Consider the following 26,841-nt stretch of genomic DNA (forward strand, 5'->3'; position numbering starts at 1 on the left):
TACTGACACCACAAAATCAGGACCATTGTGTTTTGCTTTTTTCTCACTTCAAGCTCTTGAGTGCCACCTTTCTTCACTATATTGTTAGCGTGCTCAGGAAGGAATCATGGCATCCTGCTCTATATTGGGGGAGTGACAGGCTGGTGTGTGTATGCAACTTGGAGTACACAAAGTGTAGAAAGTGGGCCATAGTGGTCAATTAGAGAATGCTAAATGTTATTGAATATATTGGAAACTTGAAAGTAGAAAGTAACCAAAATGATTCCCACAGGAACCTCTGTGATCCAAGTGACAGCTAGTGATGCTGATGACCCCACATATGGAAACAGCGCCCGGCTTGTGTACACTGTGCTGGAAGGGCAGCCATACTTCTCGGTGGACCCTCAAACAGGTAACTTAAAGTATGGATTATATGAAGGGGAAGCTGCATTTGGCTAAATAAACTTGTGTAACCTATGATCAATATTTCTTAATTATAATTAGTGATATATTAAAGTCACTTCTGTCCCAGCACCCATTCCAACTGCACTAGCTGTGATGAACGAACACCTGTTGGTGGAGTGGTATTGCATGTTTAATGGTTACCACAGGGAGCGTACAATTCTGCATACGAGCGAACATAGTAGTATAAACATTTTGTTGTGTACACAGTTTGGAAGCAACATACACCAGATTTCGGTCCAGTATTTCATCAGACCCAAAGTGTGAAGTAGCACCGTAACAGGGCAGACTTGCGCCCTGTGCCAGCCACGCCCCTTGAGTGCATGACAGTATGATGTCATATAGAAGGGGCAACCAGCGCCGGTAAGAAAAGAACAGCCCGGTGCATCCTCAGGATGCCCTGGGGGGCTGTTTCACGCTGCAGCGTGCAAGTATGGAGCGTCCGAAGGAGGCTCCTGGCGGCACTGCAGCAGCGATTCTGGCTGCAGAGTGCTAATCCAGGTACCATGCTAGCCAGATGCAGGGGCCATGGGTCGGCAATGGTGCCACCCACAGGGCTTTGCACACTGTGTGGTGGCAACGCTAGCACACCCCTAGTTATGGTCCTGGTGTGAAGTGAGGTTACCAAGGGGTAGGGCATAATGGAATTACTGCATTACAGAATTAGCCACAAGAAGTGATTAGCAGAGCTCACTGTATGGAATCATAAGAGACCATGTGGGTTGACATGTTTAGATGTGGATATCTTGAGAACTAGGACTTGTGGCAGGAAAGATTAACTCAATAAATACAGTCACATATTTATTGATGTGTGCATTTCATCCTTCACCTTGCTACATTGACATCAATTAACATATCACCACTGATTAATTTTTACTTATATCCTATCTAATGTCAATTAATTTTATGTTCTATGTCCTCAGGTGTGATCCGTACTGCAATCCCAAACATGGACCGAGAGACGCAGGATGAATTTTTGGTTATCATACAGGCCAAGGATATGGGAGGTCATGTGGGAGGACTTTCAGGCTCCACTACAGTTACTGTCACATTGACAGATGTTAATGATAACCCACCCAAATTCCCCCAAAGTAAGAGAAATAACAAACATACAGTGCCCACTTGGATAAAATCACTTCATTTTATTTAAACACTTTCAATATACCAAAACTTTCAGTATGTACTGCTATATAGGTAACATAAAAACAAGCAGTATGTGCTGACTCTGAAAGAATCACCAATCAATATCTATGCAGATAAGTATATCCATGCAGATAAGTGTAAATGTCTGGCTAGGGAAGACTTTAAATGGCCTATTTATTAAGCTAATTTCCCCTAAAAATCAAGTGGATTCTGTATCATTTCAATTACCTGTCTATTTAATAAGGGCCTAAAGCAGGGAATAGACAATATACAGTCAGGTGCATAAATATTGGGACATTGTCAGAATTTTCATATTTTGGCCTCTATTCACCACCACAATGGCTTTGAAATTAAACAAACAAGATGTGCTTTAACTGCAGACTTTCAGATTTAATTTGAGGGTAATTACATCCAAATCAGGTGAATGGTGTAGGAATTACAACGGTTTCTATATGTGCCTCCCATTTTTTAAGGGGCCAAAAGTAATGGGACTATCAACTCAAAAGCTATTTCATGGACAGGTGTGGGCTATTCCCTCGTTATTTCATTATCAATTAAGCAGGTAAAAGGTCTGGAGTTGATTCTAGGTGTGACATTTGAATTTGGAATCAGTTGCTGTCGACTCTCAATACGAGATCCAAAGAGCTGTCATTATCAGTGAAGCAAGCCATCATTAGGCTGAAAAATCAAAACAAACCCATCAGAGAGATAGCAAAAACATTAGGTGTGGCCAAATCAACTGTTTGGAACATTCTTAAAAAGAAAGAACGCACCGGAGAGCTCAGCAACACCAAAAGACCCGGAAGACCACGGAAAACAACTGCGGTGGATGACAGAAGAATTATTTTCCTGGTGAAGAAAAACCCTTCACAACAGTTGACCAAATCAAGAACACTCTCCAGGAGGTAGGTGTATATGTGTCAAAGTCAACAATCAAGAGAAGACTTCACAAGAGTGAATATAGAGGGTTCACCACATGATGTAAACCATTGGTGAGCCACAAAAACAGGAAGACCAGGTTAGAGTTTGCCAAATAACATCTAAAAAAGCCATTACAGTTCTGGAACAACATCCTATTGACAGATGAGACAAAGATCAACTTGTACCAGAGTGATGGGAAGAGAAGAGTATGGAGAAGGAAAGGAACTGCTCATTATCCAAAACATACCACCTCATCAGTGAAGCATGGTGGTGGTAGTGTCATGGCGTGGGCATGTATTGCTGCCAATGGAACTGGTTCCCTTGTATTTATTGATGATGTGACTGCTGACAAAAGCAGCAGAATGAATTCTGAAGTGTTTCGGGCAATATTATATGCTCATATTCAGTCAAATGCAAAAGCAACCAAAGAGTTTATTAAGGGTAAAAAGTGGAATGTTATGCAATGGCCAAGTCAATCCCCTGACCTGAATCCGATTGAGCATGCATTTCACTTGATGAAGACAAAACTGAAGGGAAAATGCCCCAAGAACAAGCAGGAACTGAAGACATTTGCAGTAGAGGCCTGGCAGAGCATCACCAGGGATGAAACCCAGCGTCTGGTGATGTTTATGCGTTCCGGACTTCAGGCTGTAATTGCAACAAAGTATTAAAAAGTGAAAGTTAGATTTAGGATTGTTTAGTTTGTCCCATTACTTTTGGCCCCTTAAAAAGTGGGAGGCACATATAGAAACCGTTGTAATTCCTACACCGTTCACCTGATTTGGATGTAATTACCCTTAAATTAAATCTGAAAGTCTGCAGTTAAAGCACATCTTGTTTGTTTCATTTCAAAGCCAATGTGGTGGTGAATAGAGGCCAAAATATGAAAATTCTGTCAATGTCCCAATATTTATGCACCTGACTGTATCTCCTACATTGGAATCCGTATGAATTACCGCCAGCTGTAAGGCCGGTGGTTCAAATACCGACGTCGGCAGACCGGCAGCAGGGGAAATCTCGACAGGGGATTTAGGCAAGTCTAATTAACCCTACCCCCTTAACCCTCCTTTAGGGGTGCTTAACCCTAACCTCCCCCCTAGTGCCTAACCCCCCCTAAGTGCCTAAACCTAACCCCCCCTTCCCCGCAGCCTAAACCTAAGTCTTCCGGGGGGTGTCTAACCCCAACCCCCACCCTTGGGTGCTTAACCCTAACCCCCCTTCCCCTAGCCTAACCCTAACCCCCCCTTCCCCTAGCCTAACCCTGCCCCCTCCGGGAACCACTAACCTAACCCTCCCTGCTCCACGGCTGTCCGCGCCCACTGTTCGGCTTACCTTCGATCGGTATGCTGGGCGTCAGGCTCCCGACGTAGGTATAATGACATGCATCGGGATTTCAACGCCTGTCATTAGTACCCTGCCGGGATTTGACAGTCGGGAAGCCGGCGGTCGGCATTTCGACCGTTGGCTTCCTGACTGCATCCCCCTACATTAGTCAAATTAACTTTGCAGACTGCAGTCCCCATTACTTACAAGAGGGACTGCGGTATGGATCAATTCAATAAGATCCGAAAGCTTAAGGTGCTCATCCACTAGGCGATTCAATTGAGCAATTGAATGATAACGATATAGTTATCGTTTGATCGTTCGATAATCGCTTGAAAATCGTTTGCAGATTGTTTAAAAAATGTCTAAAACGACCAGCGATGCCCGCTCCCACTGGTTGTTTAGACATCTGTCATCAGGCAAACATCCTGGACAACCTGACGATAATGTCATGTTCAGCCTGTTTGCAGATGATTGATGTGCCTACACAGAACGACTGCTCGTTCAGTGTAGTCACATCACAGACTGAGAGACGACTGCACGCTTACAATGTCGGAATCGTGCAGTCGTTTTGAGGCCTGCTAGTGGATGGGCAGCTTTAGCAGGGGTGTATCTAGGGGTCCGAGCACTCCTGGCAAACTAAGGGACAGGCGCCCACCTCCAATGACTGCTTCTACTATAAAAAAAAAAAAAAAAATAACACACACTGGGGGTAGTTTAATTCACACGTGAAGAAATAGGGAGAGTATAATTTTTATTTCTCTTTGTAATATATATATATATATATATATATAGATATCTTTTATAGAATTTACTCCATTGCAAACCACTATATATAAATTTATTTATGCAAAAAAACACAGGAAAAGCTTAAAAACATTGAATCAAAAACAAACAAAATGCATTATAGGTAACATAACTTACATATATTCAAATTGGGCTATCTATACTGCATTACACTTTTTAACAACTGATATCTACACTTCACCTTTAATTTACTAGGATGATAGATTTTCATATTTTCCAACATAAGAATGAAGGTAGTCCATATGGATCATGTCTTATTCCAAACATGGGGTTAACCACAACCCATAAAGATCATAGCCAATCCCCCAAACTGAGCAAAATAAAAATGTATTACACTTACACTGGGGGTAGTTCAATTTACATGCCTGTAGAAATAGGGAGACAATATATATATATTTTTATATTTATATATATATATATATATATTTATTTATTTTCAGTTATAACACTTACTACATAGAAAGCACTGTTTATTAATTTCTATATGTCAACAACACAGGAAAAGAGGGCATCAATAACAAACAAGATGCATTGTGGGCAAGATAATTTGCATATATGGAAATTACCTTGCAAATAGAGCCTTGTGATTGATGTGGTGCTTGCACTCTTTTCCTGCACAGTTGACATATTGGAATTAGTGAGTGGTGATTGGTATGTGTTGGGTATTGTGGGGGAAGAGATATATTAGGGATAAAAATAAAAAAAATGTACTCTCCCTAATTTTAAATGTTTCTGATATAAAGGGACATATAAGGAGGCTAATACATTGTAACATTCAATGGAGAACACTGGTAAGAGCAGAGGAGACAGAAGGAGAACAGGGATCTTTACTGCAGCTGACTGTAGTGGAGACAGGAGATCATGTGCTAGTGTTGTTGGGCTGAAACAGTGCTCCCTCTCAGCTGGTAACCCTGGCAAGGGCCATCCAGGCCAATAGGAAGATACGCCCCTGAGCTTTAGATTTACTGAGCTCGACTCCAATAGCTGACACCATCTTCAGATAGCAATAACAGCTCTATGGAAAGAGCTATCGGAGTGCAAAGATAGATGTCTTCATATCCCTCCTCTCCTTATCTATTATTTTGTGCAGGAACAATGCCGCGACAGGACCAGGCAGTGTAATCATTCGCTGCTGTGCAGTGGCGAAAGAAGCTACTTATTGGAACAGCTGTCCCCGCATGAGTAAAATCTCTGCAAATAGTGGTGATAAGAGAAGTTAGGTATCGGGTCAAATCTGTGTAAATTAATGAATATACCCTAAGTTTTACTATGTGTTAAAGCAACGTGGCTATGGAGCTGAATTTCTCACTGGCATTATCTGGTATACCAAAGGGACTTAAGGCAGGGAAATCAATGTGGCAGAGTGAGTAAGCAATTTATCTGGGTAGCCTCTACACATACATAAAGAACACTTATTGTACAAATGTTGTACATGGAAATGTATAATGGAATTAGTAATGGCAGGAAATATATCTGCATAGAAGCTGCTCAACTAGTAAATAGGCCTTGTGCTAATGTTTTTCTTTGTTGTAGCCAAATCCAGAAGGCAGGCTATTTGGGTTTTCCTTACAGATGACCTATAGGAGGACTTTTACTGTTGGCTTAGTCATGATTTTTGTGGACTGTCCTGCAGGCCCGCAATAAGAACATTTGTTCTGATTTGCAGTGGGGTTTGGGTGGTACTACTTTACCGTACACTGCCGGGGCTTAGCGTCGGTGGGGGGGTAGTAGCGGTGGTCGGTCGGCGCATGCGCGGGCTCTTAGTCGCGGTATTTTTCCGAAAATACCGCGACTAGAGTGCGGATGGGATCCGCAGGGACAGAGCTTTATCGCAAGCTCTGTCCCTGCAAGGGATTTATAGTAAATCCCTGTGATATTGCCTGAATTCGCAATGCGAATTCACTCGGTAATATTACACTACAATCCGCATTCAATATGCGGATTGTAGTAAATAGAGCCCTAAGGCTTGATACATTTCCCCTATCATGTTCAGGTTTTTAAAAAGTCTGGCTGTACACACTCTGCTGATTTATAATTGGCTGGTGAGTCATCAATAGGAAGGTGACCATTTCCCCACTAACCAATCCCTGATATCTGAATTAGTTGTAATCAAGGTAAGACATAGGGCCTAAGACATATGCCCTTTTTTGGCTCTGACCTGTGTCACAGAGGAGGGGTCAATACGCAAGCTAAAATTATCATCATAGGCAGGTGTCTCTACAATGGCCTTCAGCACCCACATAAAGATATGTTTACTAAGAAGCATATATGGGGATGAGGTCGTGTCTAAAGAGGGCATGCTAAATTATGTGTACACTTGCTTACCTTGTCTGCCATACCAGGTGTAAAGTGAACTAAAGTCTAAAGCCGAGTACACATTAGCCAATATGTAGATGATATGTCGTCCGGTCCAGCGGATCGGGACAGACACATAGTTAGTAGTGGCAAGTGTGTAAACACACTACTAACAACCAAGCACGCTCCCGTTTGGTCGTCAGTCACATTGTCAGGTCAGCCCTACATGCAGCTCAATCTGACAATGCGACTGACGATGATGCAGTGGGGTGCGGCTGGTGCCGACGTATCAGGCGCCGGATTGTGTAGTGTGTATCGGCCGCCCGAATGTTGTCCCAATGGCGTTGCGATCGCCCGTCGCATCGCTGGGTACACACATCGTTAAGTGTGTACCCAGCTTAAGATACACTCTAATTTAAATGGATGCAAATTGATACAGAATAATAGTATAGAAATACGTATACATAAATCATGAACATGTGTCTAAAATAACTGCTTGGAAGAATGGGAAAAAAGCAGCTGTAGGTTTACTTCACTTTGTTTTATTACAGGCTTGTACCAATTCACTGTTTTAGAGGGCACTGTTCCTGGTTCTTTAATTGGTCGCCTGCGAGCTCATGACCCAGACATTGGTGAAAATGCAGTGATGTCATACAGTATCCTGGATGGTGATGCTGGGGACACCTTTAGTGTAATGTCAGACTCTGCGGGACAGGACGGCCTCCTCAGAATACAGAAGGTACGATGGGCAATACATATGTAAAGATGACTAAATATGGGCCTGCTGTAACTGTGACAATAATCTTAAAGATGATGCTTGATTTAAAGAAACAAGCATTATCATTAAGATATTTTACTGTAAAAATGGAATCCTTACTAACAACATTCCTCATCAATGTATAAAAGTAAAAAATGAATTCGCTATTGGCAGTCTCAGTGGTTTCAGGCATCTTATATCTTCAGGAGGGGCTGCAGCCTAAAAGATTTCAGGGGTTACTGATAGCATTCCCAGCAGTATAGAAGTTGGTTAAGAAAGTACTAGCCACTTTGTTTAGCATTTAAATACTTCACTGTATACTTTACTGTGTTAGGTAATGTGTGAGGCAGAGGACCAGGTTCTCCAGAGATTTTACAGAGAGCTAGTTCTCTTCTAGCGGTGCTGCTGTCCTTCATGCAGAAGTTACAGTATTGTACAACATTTAATAGTGAGAAGGGCCGGACTGCACCATCTGGCAATTCTGGCAAATGCCAGAAGGACCGATGGCCAGATGGGCCAATCCGGCCGGTGCCGCCGAGGGGGGGAAGGGGATGCCTGGCGTCAGCAGTGTGCCTGGCCATAACACTCAGGGGTCTATTTACTAAGCCATGGATGGAGATAAAGTGGACTGAAATAAAGTCCCAGCCAGTCAACTCCAAACTGCCATGTCATAGGCTGTGTTTGAAAAATGACAGTTAGGAGCTGATTGGCTGGAACTTTATCTCCGTTCACTTTGTCTCCATTCAAGGCTTAGTAAATAGACCCTTTATTCTGTACAGGCAGTGCTGTGGCTGCCTGATTGAAGAAGACTGTCACTACCTGTCCTGCGGTGCATAGCCACTGCCACCCACAGGCCGCCGCTGCATCTCCTACATCCTACATAGATGTGTGGCTGGTGGGTGGCACTAGACAGAGACTTAGCCCACCTCCTTTAGCCTCCATTCCATTGCGCTGGTAGGAATGAGATAACGCAGTGATGTCATTGCGTGTCTGTCTTCCTGCGGTGCGAAGAGGAGCCGTACGCTGTGAAAAGAGGGAGAGGAGGACCAGACCCACGCGGACGCCTATATCAGTGACAGGAGCTGAGGAGCAAGTGGTGAAGGAGGAGTTCTGACGATGGGAAGAGCCTACAGTTCAAGAGAGAGGTAAGTTAGAAAGATCTGCATGAGGGGAGAAGCCACAAAATAAACTGTGAGGTATAAGCAGTGTCAGGAGGAGAGCTGTGTAAGGGATATGGTGTCAGGGGGAGAGCTGTTTAAGAATTATGGTGTGAGGAGGTGAGCTGTATCAGGGGGAGAGCTTTGTGAGTTATATGGTGTAAGGAGGAGGTGTGTCAGGGAGAGCTTTGGCCCTCATTCAGAGCAACTCGCTAGCGGCAGTACGCTCGTTCCGAGCGATGTTCGCACATCTGCGCATGCGTACGGTTTTTAGTACGCATGCGCGAACCAGTCAGTGCGGCCGAAAATCGTTGGTACGCAATATAGCGAGTGCCTGCTATTTTGAGTGACAGAATGAGGCGTATGTGGGTGGTAACAGGGGAAGGTGCTTGAAAACGGGGAGTGGAGATCCGTTCGCAGGCGTGCTTAAAGGTCAAAACGGGCGTTTTAAGGGAGTGCATAATTAATACAGCAGCGTCATTGACCACGTCACTTGTTTTTTTTTAACTCAGAACTGCTCGCAAAATAGCGGTTGAAAACACCAACCACAAGAATAGCGAGCAGTTCATACGCTGTACGATGTACTCGATTAATCTAATAAATAGCGGACATGACGTATGGTGCGTGCGGCCAGGGGGCGTTTTTATCAAATAAACGAGCGTATGTTTTGCTCGCTCGTTCAGACTTAGAGGTGTGAACAGACTGCAATTTGCGAACGGATCATTTGAATAGCCACCCCTTGTTTTTGAACGAACGACCGCAAATAGCGAACGGCTCTGAATCAGGCCCTTTGTCAGGGAGGGAGCTTTGTGAGTTATATGGTGTAAGGGGGAGAGCTGTGTCAGGGGGAGAACATTGTCAGTTATATGGTGTAAGGGGGAGAGTTGTGTCAGGGGTAGAGCTTTGTGAGTTATATGGTATAAGGGGAAGAACTGTGTCTATGGGCTCTATTTACTACAATTCGCATTTGTAATGCAGATTGTAGTGTGATATTATCGACTGAATTTGCATTGCGAAACCAGGCAATATCACAGGGATTTACTACAAATCCCTTGCAGGGACAGAGCTTGCGATAAAGCTCTGTCCCTGCGAATCCCCTCCGCACACTAGTCACGGTATTTTCGCAAAAAATACCGTGACAAAGTGCCCGCACATGCGCCGACCGGCCGCCGCTGCTACTCCCCCCGGTGCTAAGCCTCGCCCCCGTCGTTAAGCTTCGCCCCCGTGATCGCGGACACCCCCCACGACCCCCCCTCCCTTAATAGCACTTACCTGCAGTCATCGGTGCTCCGATGATGTCTTCCATGCCTCCGGTCAGCTGATATCCCATACTGCACTGGGACCCGATCATCTGATGACCAGGCCCCAGTGAACCATGGGAGACCAGCTGACCGGAGGGGAGTCATCACCGGAGCCCCGACCACCGGTCCATGGAGTCAGGTAAGTGAATTTTTTTTTTACTTTTTATTTTTTTTTTTTAGCAGAGATCAGCTTGCGGTCTGTTTAGATCACACAGCTGATCACTGGGACCGGCTCCGGGCTCTGCTCTGCCTTTTAGAGCAGAGTAGGAGCCCGGTAACCGGGGGAGACCCTGGATAACGCCACCTCCAGGTGGCGTTATTATCACAGGGTTTTCCCCGATATTTTTTTACAATTTATTTTTAGTAACTTTGATCGGATCACATTTCCCATTACAATTATGGGAAATGCAATCTGCTTACTAAAAATAAGTGATACTTAGGGGTTGGAGTAGAATTTTACGAATTCTATTCCAATTGCCCTGTAATAACTATAGGTGATACTAAAATAATGTGAAAAGGGTGTGAAAACACCCTTTTTCACTTTATTTTAGTAAAAATAATGTTAATAAATAGAGCCCTATGTGAGTTATATGGTGTCAAGGGGAGAGCTGTGTCAGAGGGAGAGCTGTGTGGCATAATGTGTTATAAGGCGCAATACTGTGTGGCAAAATGTATAAGGGGCAATACTACTCCGTGGCATAAAGTGATTCGGCACTTTGTGGCATAAAGTGAATGGACGCTACTGTGCGGTGTAATGTGACTAAGGGACACTACTGTGTGGGTAATGGGACTAAGGGGCACTATTGTGTGGCATAATTTGAAATAGGGGTACTACTGAGTAGTCACACCCCTCCCAGCGAGAACGCACCTGTTTTTCTCTGCACGCACTTTTCCTTCAGTTGAGGATGGTGGCACCAATGCTTTTTTATGTACACAGGTCACCAAAATGCGTAGTTACAGCTTTGCTTTGGTGTGCACAGATGTGTCCTCCTCTTTGTTCAGCACCCCCTGCCCTAAAAAAATCCTACAGTGAAAACTATCTAATCTTCTACAACTGCTAAGCTAGGGCTTGATCAATTGGGAAATGCCTTCCTTTTTCTTTGTGTGTGACCTACACCAATGAAGTGCCAGCTTTACCTAACAGAACAAACCAAATGGCTGACTATGGCACATGTTTGAATTCCCTGCATGATGTGCTCTGTTGTGTGTATTTTAATACAGAGAATGATCTATACTTGCATGTTGTTCTAATATTAATTATATTTGTATGAGCATAGACTAAGAAGTGGGAGGAGTCTATGCCAGGAGCCAGATGCTGACGCGAGGTAAGCCTGTGTGCTTTAAATGCCAGGGCCTATTTTTAGTCCCAGTCCGGCCCTGATAGTGAGTGACAAGAACAGATAATAGAGCTGACTTTCAAATGGATGATGGAAGTAGAAATACAGTATTAGGTCCCACACATCTGCACTTTGCTAGCTACTACGGGGAGTTATTTAATACCATAGCTTGACAGCACCAAGCAGGGTTCTAGGGATAGACATATTGGGAGGTTATCAATTATCGGCAGTGTGTGGGCCTAGTGTGCGGATGTGCACATCATCGTTAATTACGGTAACCCGACCTGGCAGATTTTCCTCTACATCTCTATAGAGTGCACGAAAACATCTGCGATGTTGGTGGTCGAGAGGTGCCGGAGAATCAATTTGAAAGCCTGCACCTCACACCCCTCATCGCTAATTGAATACCCTCCCATAGGGGCAGATGCTGAGCACTGAGCAAGCACACATAACTATATACACATCTGACACTTGCGTTTGATTATCACCAGGTGAGGCAGAGGAGGGGCGAGTCCAACATTGTTCATGTAATTGCAAACAGATGCAGATTCTCACGGTTGACACATATAAGCCTGTCAGTATCAATGTGGATTCCTGTGAGCTGGTGCAACTACAAGCTGCTGCTGATAATGATGATGATGGTGGCGATAGTCGCCAGAACTATGTAGCTGCTTCCAGAGCCGTAACTAGACTTTTTGGTGCCCTGTGCCAGAAAGAGCATTGGCACCCCCCCTATTTTTCAAATGGGGACAAAACGCACCTGAAAAAGGGCCATGGCCTCATGGGGAAGGGCCAGTGAAAAGATGGGGAGGCCAGGAGATGCTGGGGATAAAAGAAGAGCAAGCTACAAGTGAGAATGATTATAAACAGAAAATTGAGAGGCCCGAACAGCGACCCCCTGCCCTGCGGTGCCCTGTGCGGTGGCACAAGTCGCACTACCCTAGTTACGGCCGTGGTTGCTTCTGTTTGGATTGCGGATGGCCTTCTGTAGCTGATAGCTGCTTTATGCAATGATCGTATATATGTCATATGGTTTTGTGACTGTATTTAAAAAATTTTTTTTTGCTACATTCATATTATACTGCTTGCTGTATATATGGTTATATCAAATCTAATAGTAAATGCTTTTTTATCTATTAAAACAAATGTTAAAAAAAACTTTCCTTGTGCTTATAATGTGGTTGTGTGTATAAGTATATCTGGGTGTAGGAAATACATATTATGCATATTATGTTATTGTTTCATTGTTTTCTAAATGTTTATTTTTACTAGGAAATCTCTATTTATTCTGTCATTTATCAACTATGTTCATAATCTCCAATTCACTCTATTTCCCTCTTCCAGTAGCACCCTTCCCCATCGATAGGTCTACAATGGTCTCCAAATATTTATATGACCAGCCACCTATCAAATGTTATTATTCTATTTTTCACTCTATTATGACTTATTTCTCCCTTCCACACACTGTGCATTATGCATTGAGGCTCACTAACCCAGACTATGGGCCTAATTTATCTACAAGTTTTATCATTCACAACGAATGATAAAACTCGTTATGTATGATAACGGTGCTCCAGCCAATCGGCTCCCAACTGTTATCTGTTTGAAAAATGATAGTTGAGAGCTGATTGGCTTGAGCACCATTTATCATACGCAGCAAGTTTAATCGCTTATTGTGAATGATAAAACTTGTTGATAAATAAGGCCCTAAGCATGATGTACAGCTCCTGCTTTCCCCAAGATGTGCTTAATGTTTTGATCCTCGTTTACCTATATCATATATTCCACTCTTTGCTCTCATGTGTTGCTCCCTCCTTCCTAGACAGTGGGGGGAATGTAATTGGTTGCAAGCTTGTAAAAATCACAATTTTCAGGTGAGATTGTAGTAGCTATATGTAACAGAATGCAAGTAGTGTACTGCCTAACTCACCAGAATCTTGTCCCCACTATTTTCAGCATGACATAACCTGCCCTCCAGGTGTTTCTAATGTTAAACATACAAGTCCAGGATATAATAGTATGTAAATAGCTGGAGTCACCCCAGAATAACTCGCTGAATAGTAGACGGCCCAGAAAGCTGCAAAATAGCTAGAGGAGAGACCCACAGTGTGGGGGTCATCCTGCCTATATTTATACCAGTCCCAGGTCAGTTGGCACCAGGACTGGGGCCTGCAAAAAAGTGTGGGCCCCCCTCCTGGGTTCAACCAGTCCTAGTGCCAATGACACTAGGGCTCTTCACCGTACCCTTGGTGCCAGTGGGTACAGAGATAACGGTAAATGTAATAATTAATATATTTTTTCTACAGTTCAATTAATGATCACAGCAAGCCTATCAGGGCATGATTATACTTGGAGAACCAGAAGTGTCAGCATGCCCGAGCATCAACGGCCCGCTGGCACCTGTAGTCCACCTTTAAAAAAATTATTAAAAGACAGCACACACACACCACAGAATTTTTTTAATTAAATAAACACTCACCCACACACCCTAGTTTGCCCAATTATTACTCACTCAATCCATAGGGAATGGTCCTCTTCATTACATGTAGGCATTCCATATAGGCCGACAACTCTCTGCGGGTTCCACTGACTTTATTGTCTATGGAAAACTGCACTCTGTTACATTTACCCAAATGTATTGAAATGTATTGCTGCTGCTTTCCCCATTCTGTGGGTCTTGTTGTACTGCAACCCTCAAAAAACACAGCATGCATCATGTTTTGCTGTTCCCCATTCCATGCATTATATCATTTCTAACTTCATACTGAACATACCTAGCATTGCTCATTACTTCCAGTGTCTCCTGCGACTTCACCACCATATTGTACTTTCAACCCTATAGAACCTTCACCTGCACCTTCCTGCCTACCGTCACCTACAATGACCAATTTATCTGCTCTTCCCCTTCCTTGTTTTTAGCCTCTAGATTTTGAATCCCGCCGCTCTTTCACATTTCGCATTGAAGTAATGAACACTGTGATTGATCCTCAATATATTCGCCGTGGACCCTTTAAGGATGTCACAACAGTGAGGGTCACAGTTGGGGATGTGAATGAACCCCCCTTATTCTCCAAGAACCCCTATACATTAAGTGTACTGGAAAACCAACCCCCAGGTACCCTTGTGGGTGTGGTCCAGGCATGGGATCCTGACTTACAGAGCAGCACTGTCAGGTAACTGACTCCAGAGTTTCCAGTGTATTTAACATTATATATATATATATATAATATATATATATATATATAATTTCAGTGCAATTAATACAAGTTGTTTAGCTGGAAGAGTCCACAGTGTCTGTGATACATCATCCTCACAATCATGCTGACTATAGCATGGTGGGTGCCAAGGTTGAATTAATTAATGGGGAGGCCCATGTGCAGCAGGATGGCACATATGCAGGCGATAGCAAAGACAGTGGCACAGTGCCAGAATCTTTGCTACAATATCTCCTACGCTGTCACCATCTGTCCAAAGATATCACCCACAATATGGCACCACTGGCAAAACACATTGAGAGGCACCAGTTGCGAGGTACATACTGCCTGTCCTGAGTGCAAGGTGTGTGACCACCCTTGACCCATTGGACCATGTGCACTACTTACCTTGCACCTGTCTGATGCATGCAGACATAGGTAACCCACATTATGGCATGTAAGGTGATATGTGCGATGAATGTTAATAGTGATCTGTATGCATATATATTGATGCCACACTGCTGGGCTTGTGACAGGTATGTAAAAAGTATGTGTGATATGTATATGATGTTTAAGCGATATGTGAGTTATTTGATTGGCATAATTAAATGGGGAGATGCTGAGTGGGTCCTAGATTATTTGTTTTGTTACACTTGGTCACATTTGCTGGCACCTCTTCCTATTCCCCATTGATACAGAGCTCCAGGGACTCAGGACCTCATTCAGAGTCGGTCAAAGCGGCCGCACGGTCGTACGGAAAAAGGGGCCGGATATTCAAATGATTCTCTCGCAAGTTGCGTCCCTAAGTTCGGATCGGTAGTTGGCCGACCAAGGGGAGGAAGCGGTCGGATGACAAAAAAATATGCCCCCTTATCGTACGCATTGCACGTCATCTCCGGGCATATAAGGATTAATCGAGACCATCGGGAACCAATGGAACTGGTCGTAGAGCTTAAGGTTGACCATACCCTCTCTTAAGCTCTACGATCATGTCAGTGTAAAAACCTCCCATGTCACATGTGCCATGACGCTACTTTGTTAATTATGCACTCCCATAATCCATATGCACTCCCATAAAACGCTGTTCGCATAATGAGGCACGCCTGCGTTCGGATCTCCACTCCCCCGTTTTCAAGCACCTTCCCCTGTTACCACCCACAAACGTCTCCATCTGTCACTCAAACTACCGACCTGGCTGTGTTCAAGGAGAGAGAAATTTCTGATCGCAGCGGCTAGTTTGCGCACGCGCATTGCGAACTTTCCGCATGCGCAGTATAGCGAACATCGGTGGCGTACGACCGTGCGGCCGCTTCGACCGACTCTGAATGAGGTCCTCAATCCCCACAATGTCAGGTCTGTATAAAAGAAATACATATATTCTACTACTAACTGCAATTACTACTGAGTTTCTTTATACTGACTGCAAACAGGCAAAAATAAATAGTATAGATCAGTGGTTCCCAAACTGTGCGCCACGGCACCCTGGGGTGCCTCGGGACACTTGCAGGGATGCCTCAGGTTGGTGGTCCAGCACCAAATCAAATTCTTTATGGTCAATGTAATGTAAATATGTGCACAAACAGAAGCACAAACCTGTCCCCCACCACATAACCAAACCTACGGATGACAGGTCAGCACAATTTACGTCACTTTTCTACTTCGCTACATTTTTTTCTGAATTTCTCAATAACAAACCTTCGGCTTAGGGGTGCCGTGAAAACAATTCTGATACTCTAGGGCACCGTGGGTTCAAATAAGTTTGGGAACCACTGGTATAGATGATTAAACATATGGCCCCATGCCACCTCTGCAATTTGCAGCCTTATACCTGTAGTACAAACAACAGCTGTTGGTGAGCATACTGCCAAAGCAAGAAGATTGCCAGTAAAATGAGATGGCAGGGAAGATGCCACAGACTGACATGTTGCCAGGCCATCATAAGGGCTGCTTCAGAGATGGACCCAGGACCGATTCAGTAGCTGCTGTCCAATACTTTTTTTGGGGTAGGAGATAGGGACCGTTGTGTGTCGCCTCCATTTTGTGGGAGTGCTGAGGCCAGTGACGCAGATTTACTTAGCTCAGCACCGTAGATTTGACGGCTATTCTGATTAACCTTAGGGTTACTCAGATAGCCGATGCCTGCTAGATGGTCACAATGGTGATCCGATGCTGCGTCTTCCGACACACTTTTTACTCAAGATCCCTCCTGTGGCTTTTGTATATTTTTGCACAGCTGCTACGTACAAAGACACAGCAGCAGTCGCAATAGCGTCCATCTCTGAATCAGACCCATAGCAACGTGCAACATTCTCTCATTGACATATGCAATTTCCATGAACACATATTATTCAATATGTTTCACACCCACGATACTTTTTCGTCTGGTGGACTTTTCGCCTATATCACGTGTTTTGGGTGCGGAAACTGTTCGCGTGCGTCCCCGCGATTCCCCGTATTCAATATGAAAGTACGCAAAAACGGCACCTAGAGAAACTTGAACATGCGTAAAGTCCTATCCAAAATGGGGTAATCAGCCTGGCACTCCCCAAAAGATGCACTGACATGGTGGATCACTATGGATACCCCCGAATTGACCTGCTGAAGGTATTTGGTGTTTTTAAATGGTCTCAACAGGCACTGTTTTGCGTAATTGCATAAGTGGTGAAGAATAGCATTTTGCTTTATTTTCTGGAGAAATTAACTAGTCCCTGCAAATTTTGGGTACCTTAAAAATTTATGGGGGGGTAGCATATTTTAAAGTTATTAAAGTATCGTTTTGAAATACATAAAAAATCCACCTGCAGCAAACACCTGCAATAAAAAAAAACACCTGGGGCATACTTTGGGACCCCCCTGGTGTCTATTTCGCTAGTTTTTAACTTTGTCCCCCAACTTTTTTTTTTGCCCCCAAAATAAAAGTAATTTTTTTGGGTCTTCTTAAGTCGTTTTTTTTTAAAATTTGACGCAGTTTACCTTTGGGGGACTGTCTGAAGACTGCATGGATGTTCACGCATCGTTGCACCCCAAAACTCCAATTCTTACTTTTTTCCGCCTGCTATTCATAAGCGAACTTTTTCGCCTAGTACATTGCATTGACTTTCTGCCTAGGCGGAAAGTCTTTCAAATCGAATACGACGATACGTTTCCGCCTGGCGAAATGACGTCATCAGCAAAACTTTTTTGCCGATCTCAGAATTTAATACGGGCCCTACCGAAGCACAGAAAGGTAGTATTAGGCTGGAGAACCACACAGGAATGTTTCATATATACAGGTATGAAATATATTAGCTAGAATCCTATTACCCAGAAAATGTAAAAAGCCAGCAAGAAATAAAATAGCAGTAATTGCTGCCATTCATTGGCAATATCATAGACACAAAGGGGCTGGTTCTGAAGGCCTGATTCAGAGCTGGGAATAGAGTAAGATAGAGCAAGTAACTATGCATCTTGGTAAAACCATGTATTTGCACCCCTTGCATTGCAACATGGTTTGTCCAGGTACACAGTTACTTGCTCTATCTTACTCTATTTCCCAGTCTGAATCAGGCCCTTAGGTTGGAGCAAAGCAAAAAAAACAAGTAACTTTGCACCTTGGTAAAAAGTAAACCATATTACATGGTAGATGGGGCAGATTTAAAATGTGCAAAGAAATTTAGATTTGAGAGAGGCATATCCAAACTCTAATCTAAATTGTAGTGTCAAAATAAAGCTGTCCAGCATTTGTGGGCTACATTCAAAAGCAGCCAGTATTTATCCTGCATGCTAAAAAAAATATGTACTCCTGATACAGTGACTGCAATGAGCACTGTCAAACAACTTAATGAGGAGGAAGACTACAGTGGTGGTGGCAGTGTGGGGTGTCACTTATATAGTATAATAGATCCCATACCCATAAATTTAGTGTAACTTTTTTGAAAATCTGATTTTTTTACCAAGACATGATCATTAAAGTAAGTCTGTAATTTCTTATCATATGTTCCCATTTGTAAAGTGAGCGGAATATGCTGCGCTATATAAGTAACTGTTAATAAATAAGTAATAATAAAAAAATGTGTTATACAAATGGTAATTAGGCAAAATCTAGGTTCAGAAGTAGTTGATCAATATATATCTAAAATAGTACATCAAAATAATGGCTGCCTCAATAAGCTTGATCTAAAGATAAGGATATTTTATGTAGCTGGTTAATACAACGATTTGTCGTGAACTATAAGCAGCCTGTTTAAATACTATCAAACACATTTCCTCTTTGCAACATATTGTCAGTCTACCTGGCAAGAAGTATATGCTTAGGGTTGAATTCACACAAAAATTGCATTAGGAATGTACAGTATATTGCATAGGCATTACATTTGTCATGTGTATTGTGCTGAGTGCTGAGTGAGAAGAAAAGAAATATCACAGCGAATACTTGCAAACAAGATATTGAGCATTGCAGGCAGCAATGTTAGTATATCAATACTGCAAAATCTCCCAAAATATATTGTTAATAATGTTATATAAAACTATCTCGCCACAAGCATTTAAGCATATATATTCTATTCTCCCTGAAATTAGTTTTCAAAAGTAGACAAGTATGTTCTCATCACGAATGATCAAAGCCCTGTATATAAGGCTGTCACGCATTCAATATGTATACACTAGGGAAGGAAAATGTCTCATGTCTGTTTAAATCACATAAGCAGTAAAGCAGAACAAGAGGGATCTTGAATAGATGTGTATGATTTGTAAGGAATAAAATAAAGTTCTGCCAACAATACTTTGTATAATAGCTTGTTTCAATGAAAGAAAAATGACAAAGTGAGGATAAGATTAAACAATGTATAAAAAAATACAGAATTGTTCTAGATTGTGTAGAAGTATGATTGGTACTTCTGATGTCTCTGATGTGGACAAGGAACTACTCTCTGGCGTAGAGTGATACAGATATCTTATCTTTATAGTTTAATCACAGTCCCAAAAACTGTACCTAGGTAAGAAAATGGGAGAAAATATTATTTAGAGGATTGTGTCAGACTAAGGGGTCTATGTACTAAAGCTTGATGAAAGATAAAATTGTGAGAGAAAAAGTATTAACCAATCAGCTCCTAACTGTCATTTATCAAACGCAATTTGTAAAATGTAAGTTAAGGTGGGTACACACTATAGTGATATATGTGAGGATCGAGTGATCTGCAGATATATCTGCAGATGATGGTCGTTCATACACACTGAACGACCATCATCCGCATGCTGTAGAGGGTGAGGCCAGCCTGGGGGCGGGTAGGGGGCATGGCCTGATTGCGGAACTCATGGCCACACCCCCTTCATAAAAAACATGGAGAGGGGGCGCTGTGTGACCCTCGGCCTGGTGTACAGCCAATGGGGGGCGCAATCAGTATGATCGCTCCCCCCCTTTGGCATAGGAGACTCTCCGGCTGCTGCTTTAGCAGCCTCGGACAGTCTCCCAGTGCAGCCCAGCACACAGCATCGTGCGCTGGGCTGCTGTGAGGGATGGGGAGCGGGTACTTAGTACCCACTCGCGCCCCCCCCCCCCTCTCGGTGCTCCTGTGTACGGGCGATCGGCTGATCACCCGTACACACTTGCCGATGGACAGATATGTCTGCAGACATATCTGTTCATTGGCTGTGCAGCACAGCCAATGCGATATGTCTGTGAACAACGTCGTTCACAGACATATCGTCTGTACACACTGGCCGATGGGGGCACGATATATATTGGCCGATCAATTGATCGGCCAGTGTGTACCCAGCATTAGAAGCTGATTGGTTAGTGCTATATCTCTCATAATTTTCTCTCTCTCCAGTCTTTGATAAATACCCCCCCTAATGAAGGCTGCCTCGATAAGCTTGATCTAAAGATAAGTATATTTTATGTAGTTGGTTAATACACCGATTTGTGGTGGACGATAAGCATCGACTGAATTTTTTTACCCTTATGGCAGGATTCACATTCATTAGTGAAGCACTTGGTATTTATAATTTAGTATCTTCCTAATTGTAATAAGGTCCATAACAGAAACAGAAAGATCAACTAGTATTCTCTCTAAAGGGTACGAGATACATGGGTATATACAATCTAATGAAATAATCCCTTAAATTGTTAGACCTTTTTGTCTATATATAGTATCTCAAATTTATATCTATTGGTACCCAAAGCTTTTTGAAACGTATGAAGCCCAAATGACTTGTTCCACGCTAAAAACAAGTATACTGTGTACGGTTAAATTACAATGATTATAGAAATAATAATAGCAACCAAGTGTATTACAACAAATGCAGCTATTTCAAACCAATAATTGCAATTCTTCTTGATTTAAATCACATAGGCAGTAATCTACTTACCAAGCAACCAAGTGACCATTAGAGACTGTATACAGACACATAATGACTGTTGGCAGAAGACATTACAGGTGCACTTACCTTACTAGAGTAGTTTTAGAAAAAGTCTTTATTGATTCAGATTTTTTTTTAATCAATCAAAAGAGCAATATCAATAGAAATAAAAACAGTTGCATTAATGTTGTAGTTATATTTGCAGGATAACAATTACAATAACCTTGAGAAATGGAGAAATGAAAATATATTGTTAACAAAATAACAATGTAGCTTTGGATTTTACTTTTTTTTTGGGGGGGGGATAAAATAAGATCTTCTTTAGTTCAATATAATTTAGAAATACCACTTTCACATCGCAAATGGCAGGTCGCACAAGGGATCTGTACACGTGTTTTTTTTTATACGTCGCATACCCCATAGACATATATGGGGAATGTGATGACCTGCAGGAATGGAGGGATCACAGCAGGTATTGGAGATACCTGCTGCGATGTCTCCTTAATCTCCTTAATACATCTGGAGCATATCAAATATTTAAGGATAAACACATAAAACTTGTTTTTCAGGTGATTAAACATCATATATACTTTGTTTAATGGACCCCTTAACATGGGGCCTATTATATAACATTTTAAAATATTCTACCCCATCTACCCCCTAGCTCACCTTTTAATGTACCTTAACAGTGCAAATAAATACACCACAAATGATATTTGTTTTCAAAAAACTTTTCTATACTTTAAAAGTTTTTATAAATACTTTTCTGGACAGGGTTCATCAAATTATACCAGACCACTGAGTGCCTCTAGATCAAGGACTATTCCAACAAAAACAATGAATCAGGCACTTAAACAATTGGTCATGTACAGTAGAGACCAATTTAGTGATGCTAACATAAACAAGGTAAAGGGAAAGATCCAGATTTTTTAAATTGTGTTCCCAAAAAGAGCACAAGAAGTATAAAGGTGTCACAATGTTCAGGAAACAGGGGTAAATGAAATCCAAAAGCCATCATCATGGCACTATGACCATGATAGGTGTGAGGATGTGACAGAGGAGGAATTGGCATGGGTGATGTGGGATGGGGAAATTGCCTGAGGCCGAGGGGGTGAGCTGCTGCCTAGGATATAATCCTAGGGTCGTGTCTTTCTACAATTCACCTTCAAGATCACGAACCACAGCATCATATACTATGCATTTGAAATTAATTACCTGGCCTTGCGCCATGGCCTTCATTTCATGGGTGATGTTCATCGCAAAATACGTTTCAGCATCCGGGGGCTTCTGAAGAACCTCCTCCGCATGTTGCAAAAATCGGTCACTCCTCGACGGTCCAGAGGCTGGAGTCTTGGTAGCCGTCCTCCGCTTCTTGGCTGGAGCCTGGGAAGATGGCAGCTCGATAGTAGATTCTAAAACCTCTGTAGGCTCGCTGGAGGGATGGTCAGGATCCATGTCCAACTTGACGAACTAGGGAAAACACCCAAAAAAAAGATAGTTTCGAAAATATTTTTTTCAAAAATTACTTACCATCATTAACTGTTCGAAGAAAGGAAAAGCATAATAACTTTTAAAGAGAACATAAGAGAGCAAGTGGATAAATTATTAATGTTAATCAATAAGCATTTATTAAACATTTAGTAATTAATATTATAGAAAAAAAGAAAAAAAATTCTGATTGATCAAAATGGACTCAAAAATCACAACATTCCTTCTTATTTATTATATATTTGGATTAAAACATTAATTGTTCAAAGACAAATTTTAAAAATAGAACATATAAAAAGTGTTTGCATTGTTGGATAAATTACCTGATGCTGACTCCCCGAATCTTCTCCGCGGACCTCTGCCACCTCTGGCTCCAGCGAACACCGTGACCGTCTCTTTGGCTCTTTCTCCAGGACAAACTTGAGCAGGTCGTAGTACAACAATTTAGGCTCCTGGACCTCATCTGTCCCTGCTCCCGAACGTTGCGACTCAATATACTTTTTGTGCTCCTTTAGAAACACAGTTCTTAGGTTCTGGATCTTCCACTTTACCCAGTCCATGTCGGCATCACTGTCGTGGTCTCTACTGTAGACAACGAGTTGGTTAAGTGCCTGATTCTTTTTGTCTCTGTTGGAATAGTCCTTGCTCTTGACTCTCCAGAAACACTCATTGGCCTGGTACATTGCAATGAATCTTGTTCAGAAAGTATGATTATGTGTACCAGCCATTTCTGTGGAAGAAAAGAAGAGAAAAAAAATTGTTTTCAAAAAACGAATTCCATATAACATGAAATAAAACATATTTTTAAATGACATTCTTTCAAAACACGCATATGAAGTAAACGGAAAAAAAAATACTAATGGTGTAGTTTTTTAGTGCACGCGCCGGAAAAGGGGACGTGGCCACTTCAATAGGGTGCATATTCTTACGATGCACCCCTTTTTCATCAGTATAGTGTACCACACCATAGTACCTCTTATACACATTATGCCACACAATAGTAGTGCCCCCTATACAAAGCCCACAGTAGTAGTCCCCCTTATGCAGTCCCCACAGTAGTAGTGCCCCTTATACAATGTAAAAAGTAGTAGTGCCCCCTATGCAAAGCCCATGGTAGTAGTACCCCTATACATTGCCCACAGTAGTAGTAGTGCCCCTTGAAGTAGTGCTCCTTGTAGTAGTACCCATAGTAGTACTAGTAGTGCACCTTAAATACACAAAGACAAACACACAAATACTTACATGAAGCCCCGCTCCTGCGCCTGCCGCCGTCTGACAGATCCTCACTTTGAATTGTGGGAGAGGGAGAGACGTCAGCAGGAGCCGGGAGGTGCTCAGGAGTGAGCTCCATCTCTGGCTGCAGGGAGGGAGCCGTGTGCCGGGGGCCCGCTGGTAACACAATCTCAACGGGTGCCCGACGTGGAGAAAACAGACCTGGTGCCTACTCCATATGCCTCTTGGCGGCGGGTGGCACAGTGCTGGAAGTGCCGGTATATGATACTGTTGTATACCGGCACACTTCGAGCACTATATATATATATATATATAAAATATATAAATACATATATATATATGTATACATGTATATATACATGATGAGTCCTGTTATAATGGTGGACTAAATTTTATATATATATATATTTACAGCTCATAGGTCCGGCACTCAATGTAATAATGGTTACTTAGCTGGTTGCCCCCATTTCAAAGCCATTGTGGTGGTGAATAGAGGACAAAATATGAAAATATATACTGTCAGGTCCATAAATATTGGGACATTGACAGAATTTTAATTTTTTGGACTCTATTCACCACCACAATGGCTTTGAAATGAAACAAACAAGATGTGATTTAACTGCAGACTTTCAGATTTAATTTGAGGGTAATTACATCCAAATCAGGTGAACGGTGTAGGAATTACAACAGTTTCTATATGTGCCTCCCACTTTTTAAGGGGCCAAAAGTAATGGGACAAACTAAACAATCCTAAATCTAACTTTCACTTTTTAATACTTTGTTGCAAATCCTTTGCAGGCAATTACAGCCTGAAGTCTGGAACGCATAGACATCACCAGACGCTGGGTTTCATCCCTGGTGATGCTCTGCCAGGCCTCTACTGCAAATGTCTTCAGTTCCTGCTTGTTCTTGGGGCATTTTCCCTTCAGTTTTGTCTTCATCAAGTGAAATGCATGCTCAATCGGATTCAGGTCAGGGGATTGACTTGACCATTGCATAACATTCCACTTTTTAGCCTTAAAAAACTCTTTGGTTGCTTTGGCAGTATGCTTCGGGTCATTGTCCATCTGCACTGTGAAGCGCCGTCCAATGAGTTCTGAAGCATTTGACTGAATATGAGCATATAATATTGCCCGAAACACTTCAGAATTCATTCTGCTGCTTTTGTCAGCAGTCACATCATCAATAAATACAAGGGAACCAGTTCCATTGGCAGCCATACATGCCCACACCATGACACTACCACCACCATGCTTCACTGATGAGGATATGTTTTGGATCATGAGCAGTTCCTGTCCTTCTCCGTACTCTTCTCTTCCCATCACTCTGGTACTAGTTGATTTTTGTCTCATCTGTCCATAGGATGTTGTTCCAGAACTGTAATGGCTTTTTTAGATTTTGTTTGGCAAACTCTAATCTGGTTTTCCTGTTTAAGTGGCTCACCAATGGTTTGCATCTTGTGGTGAACCCTCTATATTCGCTCTTGTGAAGTCTTCTCTTGATTGTTGACTTTGACACATATACATCTACCTCCTGGAGAGTGTTCTTGATTTGTCCAACTGTTGTGAAGGGGTTTTTCTTCACCAGGGAAATAATTCTTCTGTCATCCACCACAGTTGTTTTCCGTGGTCTTCTGGGTCTTTTGGTGTTTCTGAGCTCTTCTATTGCTTTCTTTCTTTTTAAGAATGTTCCAAACAGTTGATTTGGCCACACCTAATGTTTTTGCTATCTCTCTGATGGGTTTGTTTTGATTTTTCAGCCTAATGATGGCTTGCTTCACTGATAGTGACAGCTCTTTGGATCTCATATTGAGAGTCGACATCAACTGTTTAGAAATGCAAATGTCACACCTAGAATCAACTCCAGACCTTTTACCTGCTTAATTGATAATGAAATAACGAGGGAATAGCCCACACCTGTCCATGAAATAGCTTTTGAGTTGATAGTCCCATTACTTTTGGCCCCTTAAAAAGTGGGAGGCACATATTGAAACCGTTTGTAATTCCTACACCGTTCATCCGATTTGGATGTAATTACCTTCAAATGAAATCTGAAAGTCTGCAGTTAAAGCACATCTTGTTTGTTTCATTTCAAAACCATTGTGGTGGTGAATAGAGGCCAAAATCTGAAAATTCTGTCAATGTCCCAATATTTATGGACCTGCCTGTATATATATATATCGGTGCATCTGCATGTGTGTACTGGTGGCCCACCGACAGCCCATACACTGCCACCACTGACATCAAACTGAGCGGGCAAATTTAAGTGATCCGCCTGCCCTTAAACCTATCAGAGGGACGGCAGAGCTTGTGATTTCACACCAGAAGTGTGAAAATAGTGTGAGAGGGATTCTGATGCCAGGGTATTATATACAGTATATTCAACTTACAAGTTGACTTTTTCTGTCATTCATTAGGCGTAGTGACTGTCAGTCCGTCATTGTGTTCTGAGCCTTAGTAATGACAGTGTCATTCTGGCTTGTTGGTTCCTGCCCTTTCATAGAAGTGTTCCAAACCAAGAGCTAACTTTGACAAATGCTTGTATTGAAATCCATGTGAAATAATTTTTTTTTTAATAAAATCTTGACATGAATGCAATTTCTTATACTGTATGGTAAAGGGGTGACCCCCTTTCATGCTACATACAACTGTGTAATTTTTGGTTCGAAACTTCAGATTTATGTCTGAACCTTCATTTGTTATGTTTATGGTTTGAGTCCACCTGTCAGCAGTGTTTTATTGGCTTTCCTGCACGTTAGACAATGTGATCACTTGCTGCATGCTTTTTCCCTTCTATGTGGATATTATTTATAAGAATTGAACAGTATCAACCATTAACCTAGGCTACATTTAAAACAAAAAATGTTAACACTGATTGGAATTTTGTTTTAACAGATCTCTATTTTCAATACCTTGTATTTCTATTAGTTACTCTATTGAGCCAATTTCGGACCCAGAAGCATTCTTCTCAATACACCCGGAGGATGGGACTCTCAGAACGAGCATTTCCTTGGATCGCGAGAGCAAGAAAGAGCACAGTATTACTGTAACAGCTAGTGAGACCGGTGAGATGGATCATCAATGTGTGATAGGGAAATCATTTACTCTA

General features: G+C 42.3%; 1 protein-coding gene across 3 annotated transcripts in view; it reads left to right on the forward strand.

Moving 5' to 3' along the window:
• Positions 1 to 26,841, forward strand: part of CDH24 (cadherin 24) — a 91,903-nt gene that overhangs the window by 60,920 nt on the left and 4,142 nt on the right. For all 3 annotated transcript variants that reach the window (XM_088469974.1, XM_088469975.1, XM_088469976.1), the window contains exons 4-8: positions 272 to 391; positions 1,365 to 1,532; positions 7,482 to 7,669; positions 14,402 to 14,655; positions 26,661 to 26,797. In XM_088469974.1, the coding sequence (XP_088326100.1) occupies positions 272 to 391; positions 1,365 to 1,532; positions 7,482 to 7,669; positions 14,402 to 14,655; positions 26,661 to 26,797 (867 nt within the window). The remainder of the gene's footprint in view (positions 1 to 271; positions 392 to 1,364; positions 1,533 to 7,481; positions 7,670 to 14,401; positions 14,656 to 26,660; positions 26,798 to 26,841) is intronic.

This window comes from Taudactylus pleione, unplaced genomic scaffold (assembly GCF_031769625.1).
Source record: "Taudactylus pleione unplaced genomic scaffold, aTauple2 ptg000095l, whole genome shotgun sequence".
NCBI classification, from domain to species: Eukaryota; Metazoa; Chordata; class Amphibia; order Anura; family Myobatrachidae; genus Taudactylus; species Taudactylus pleione.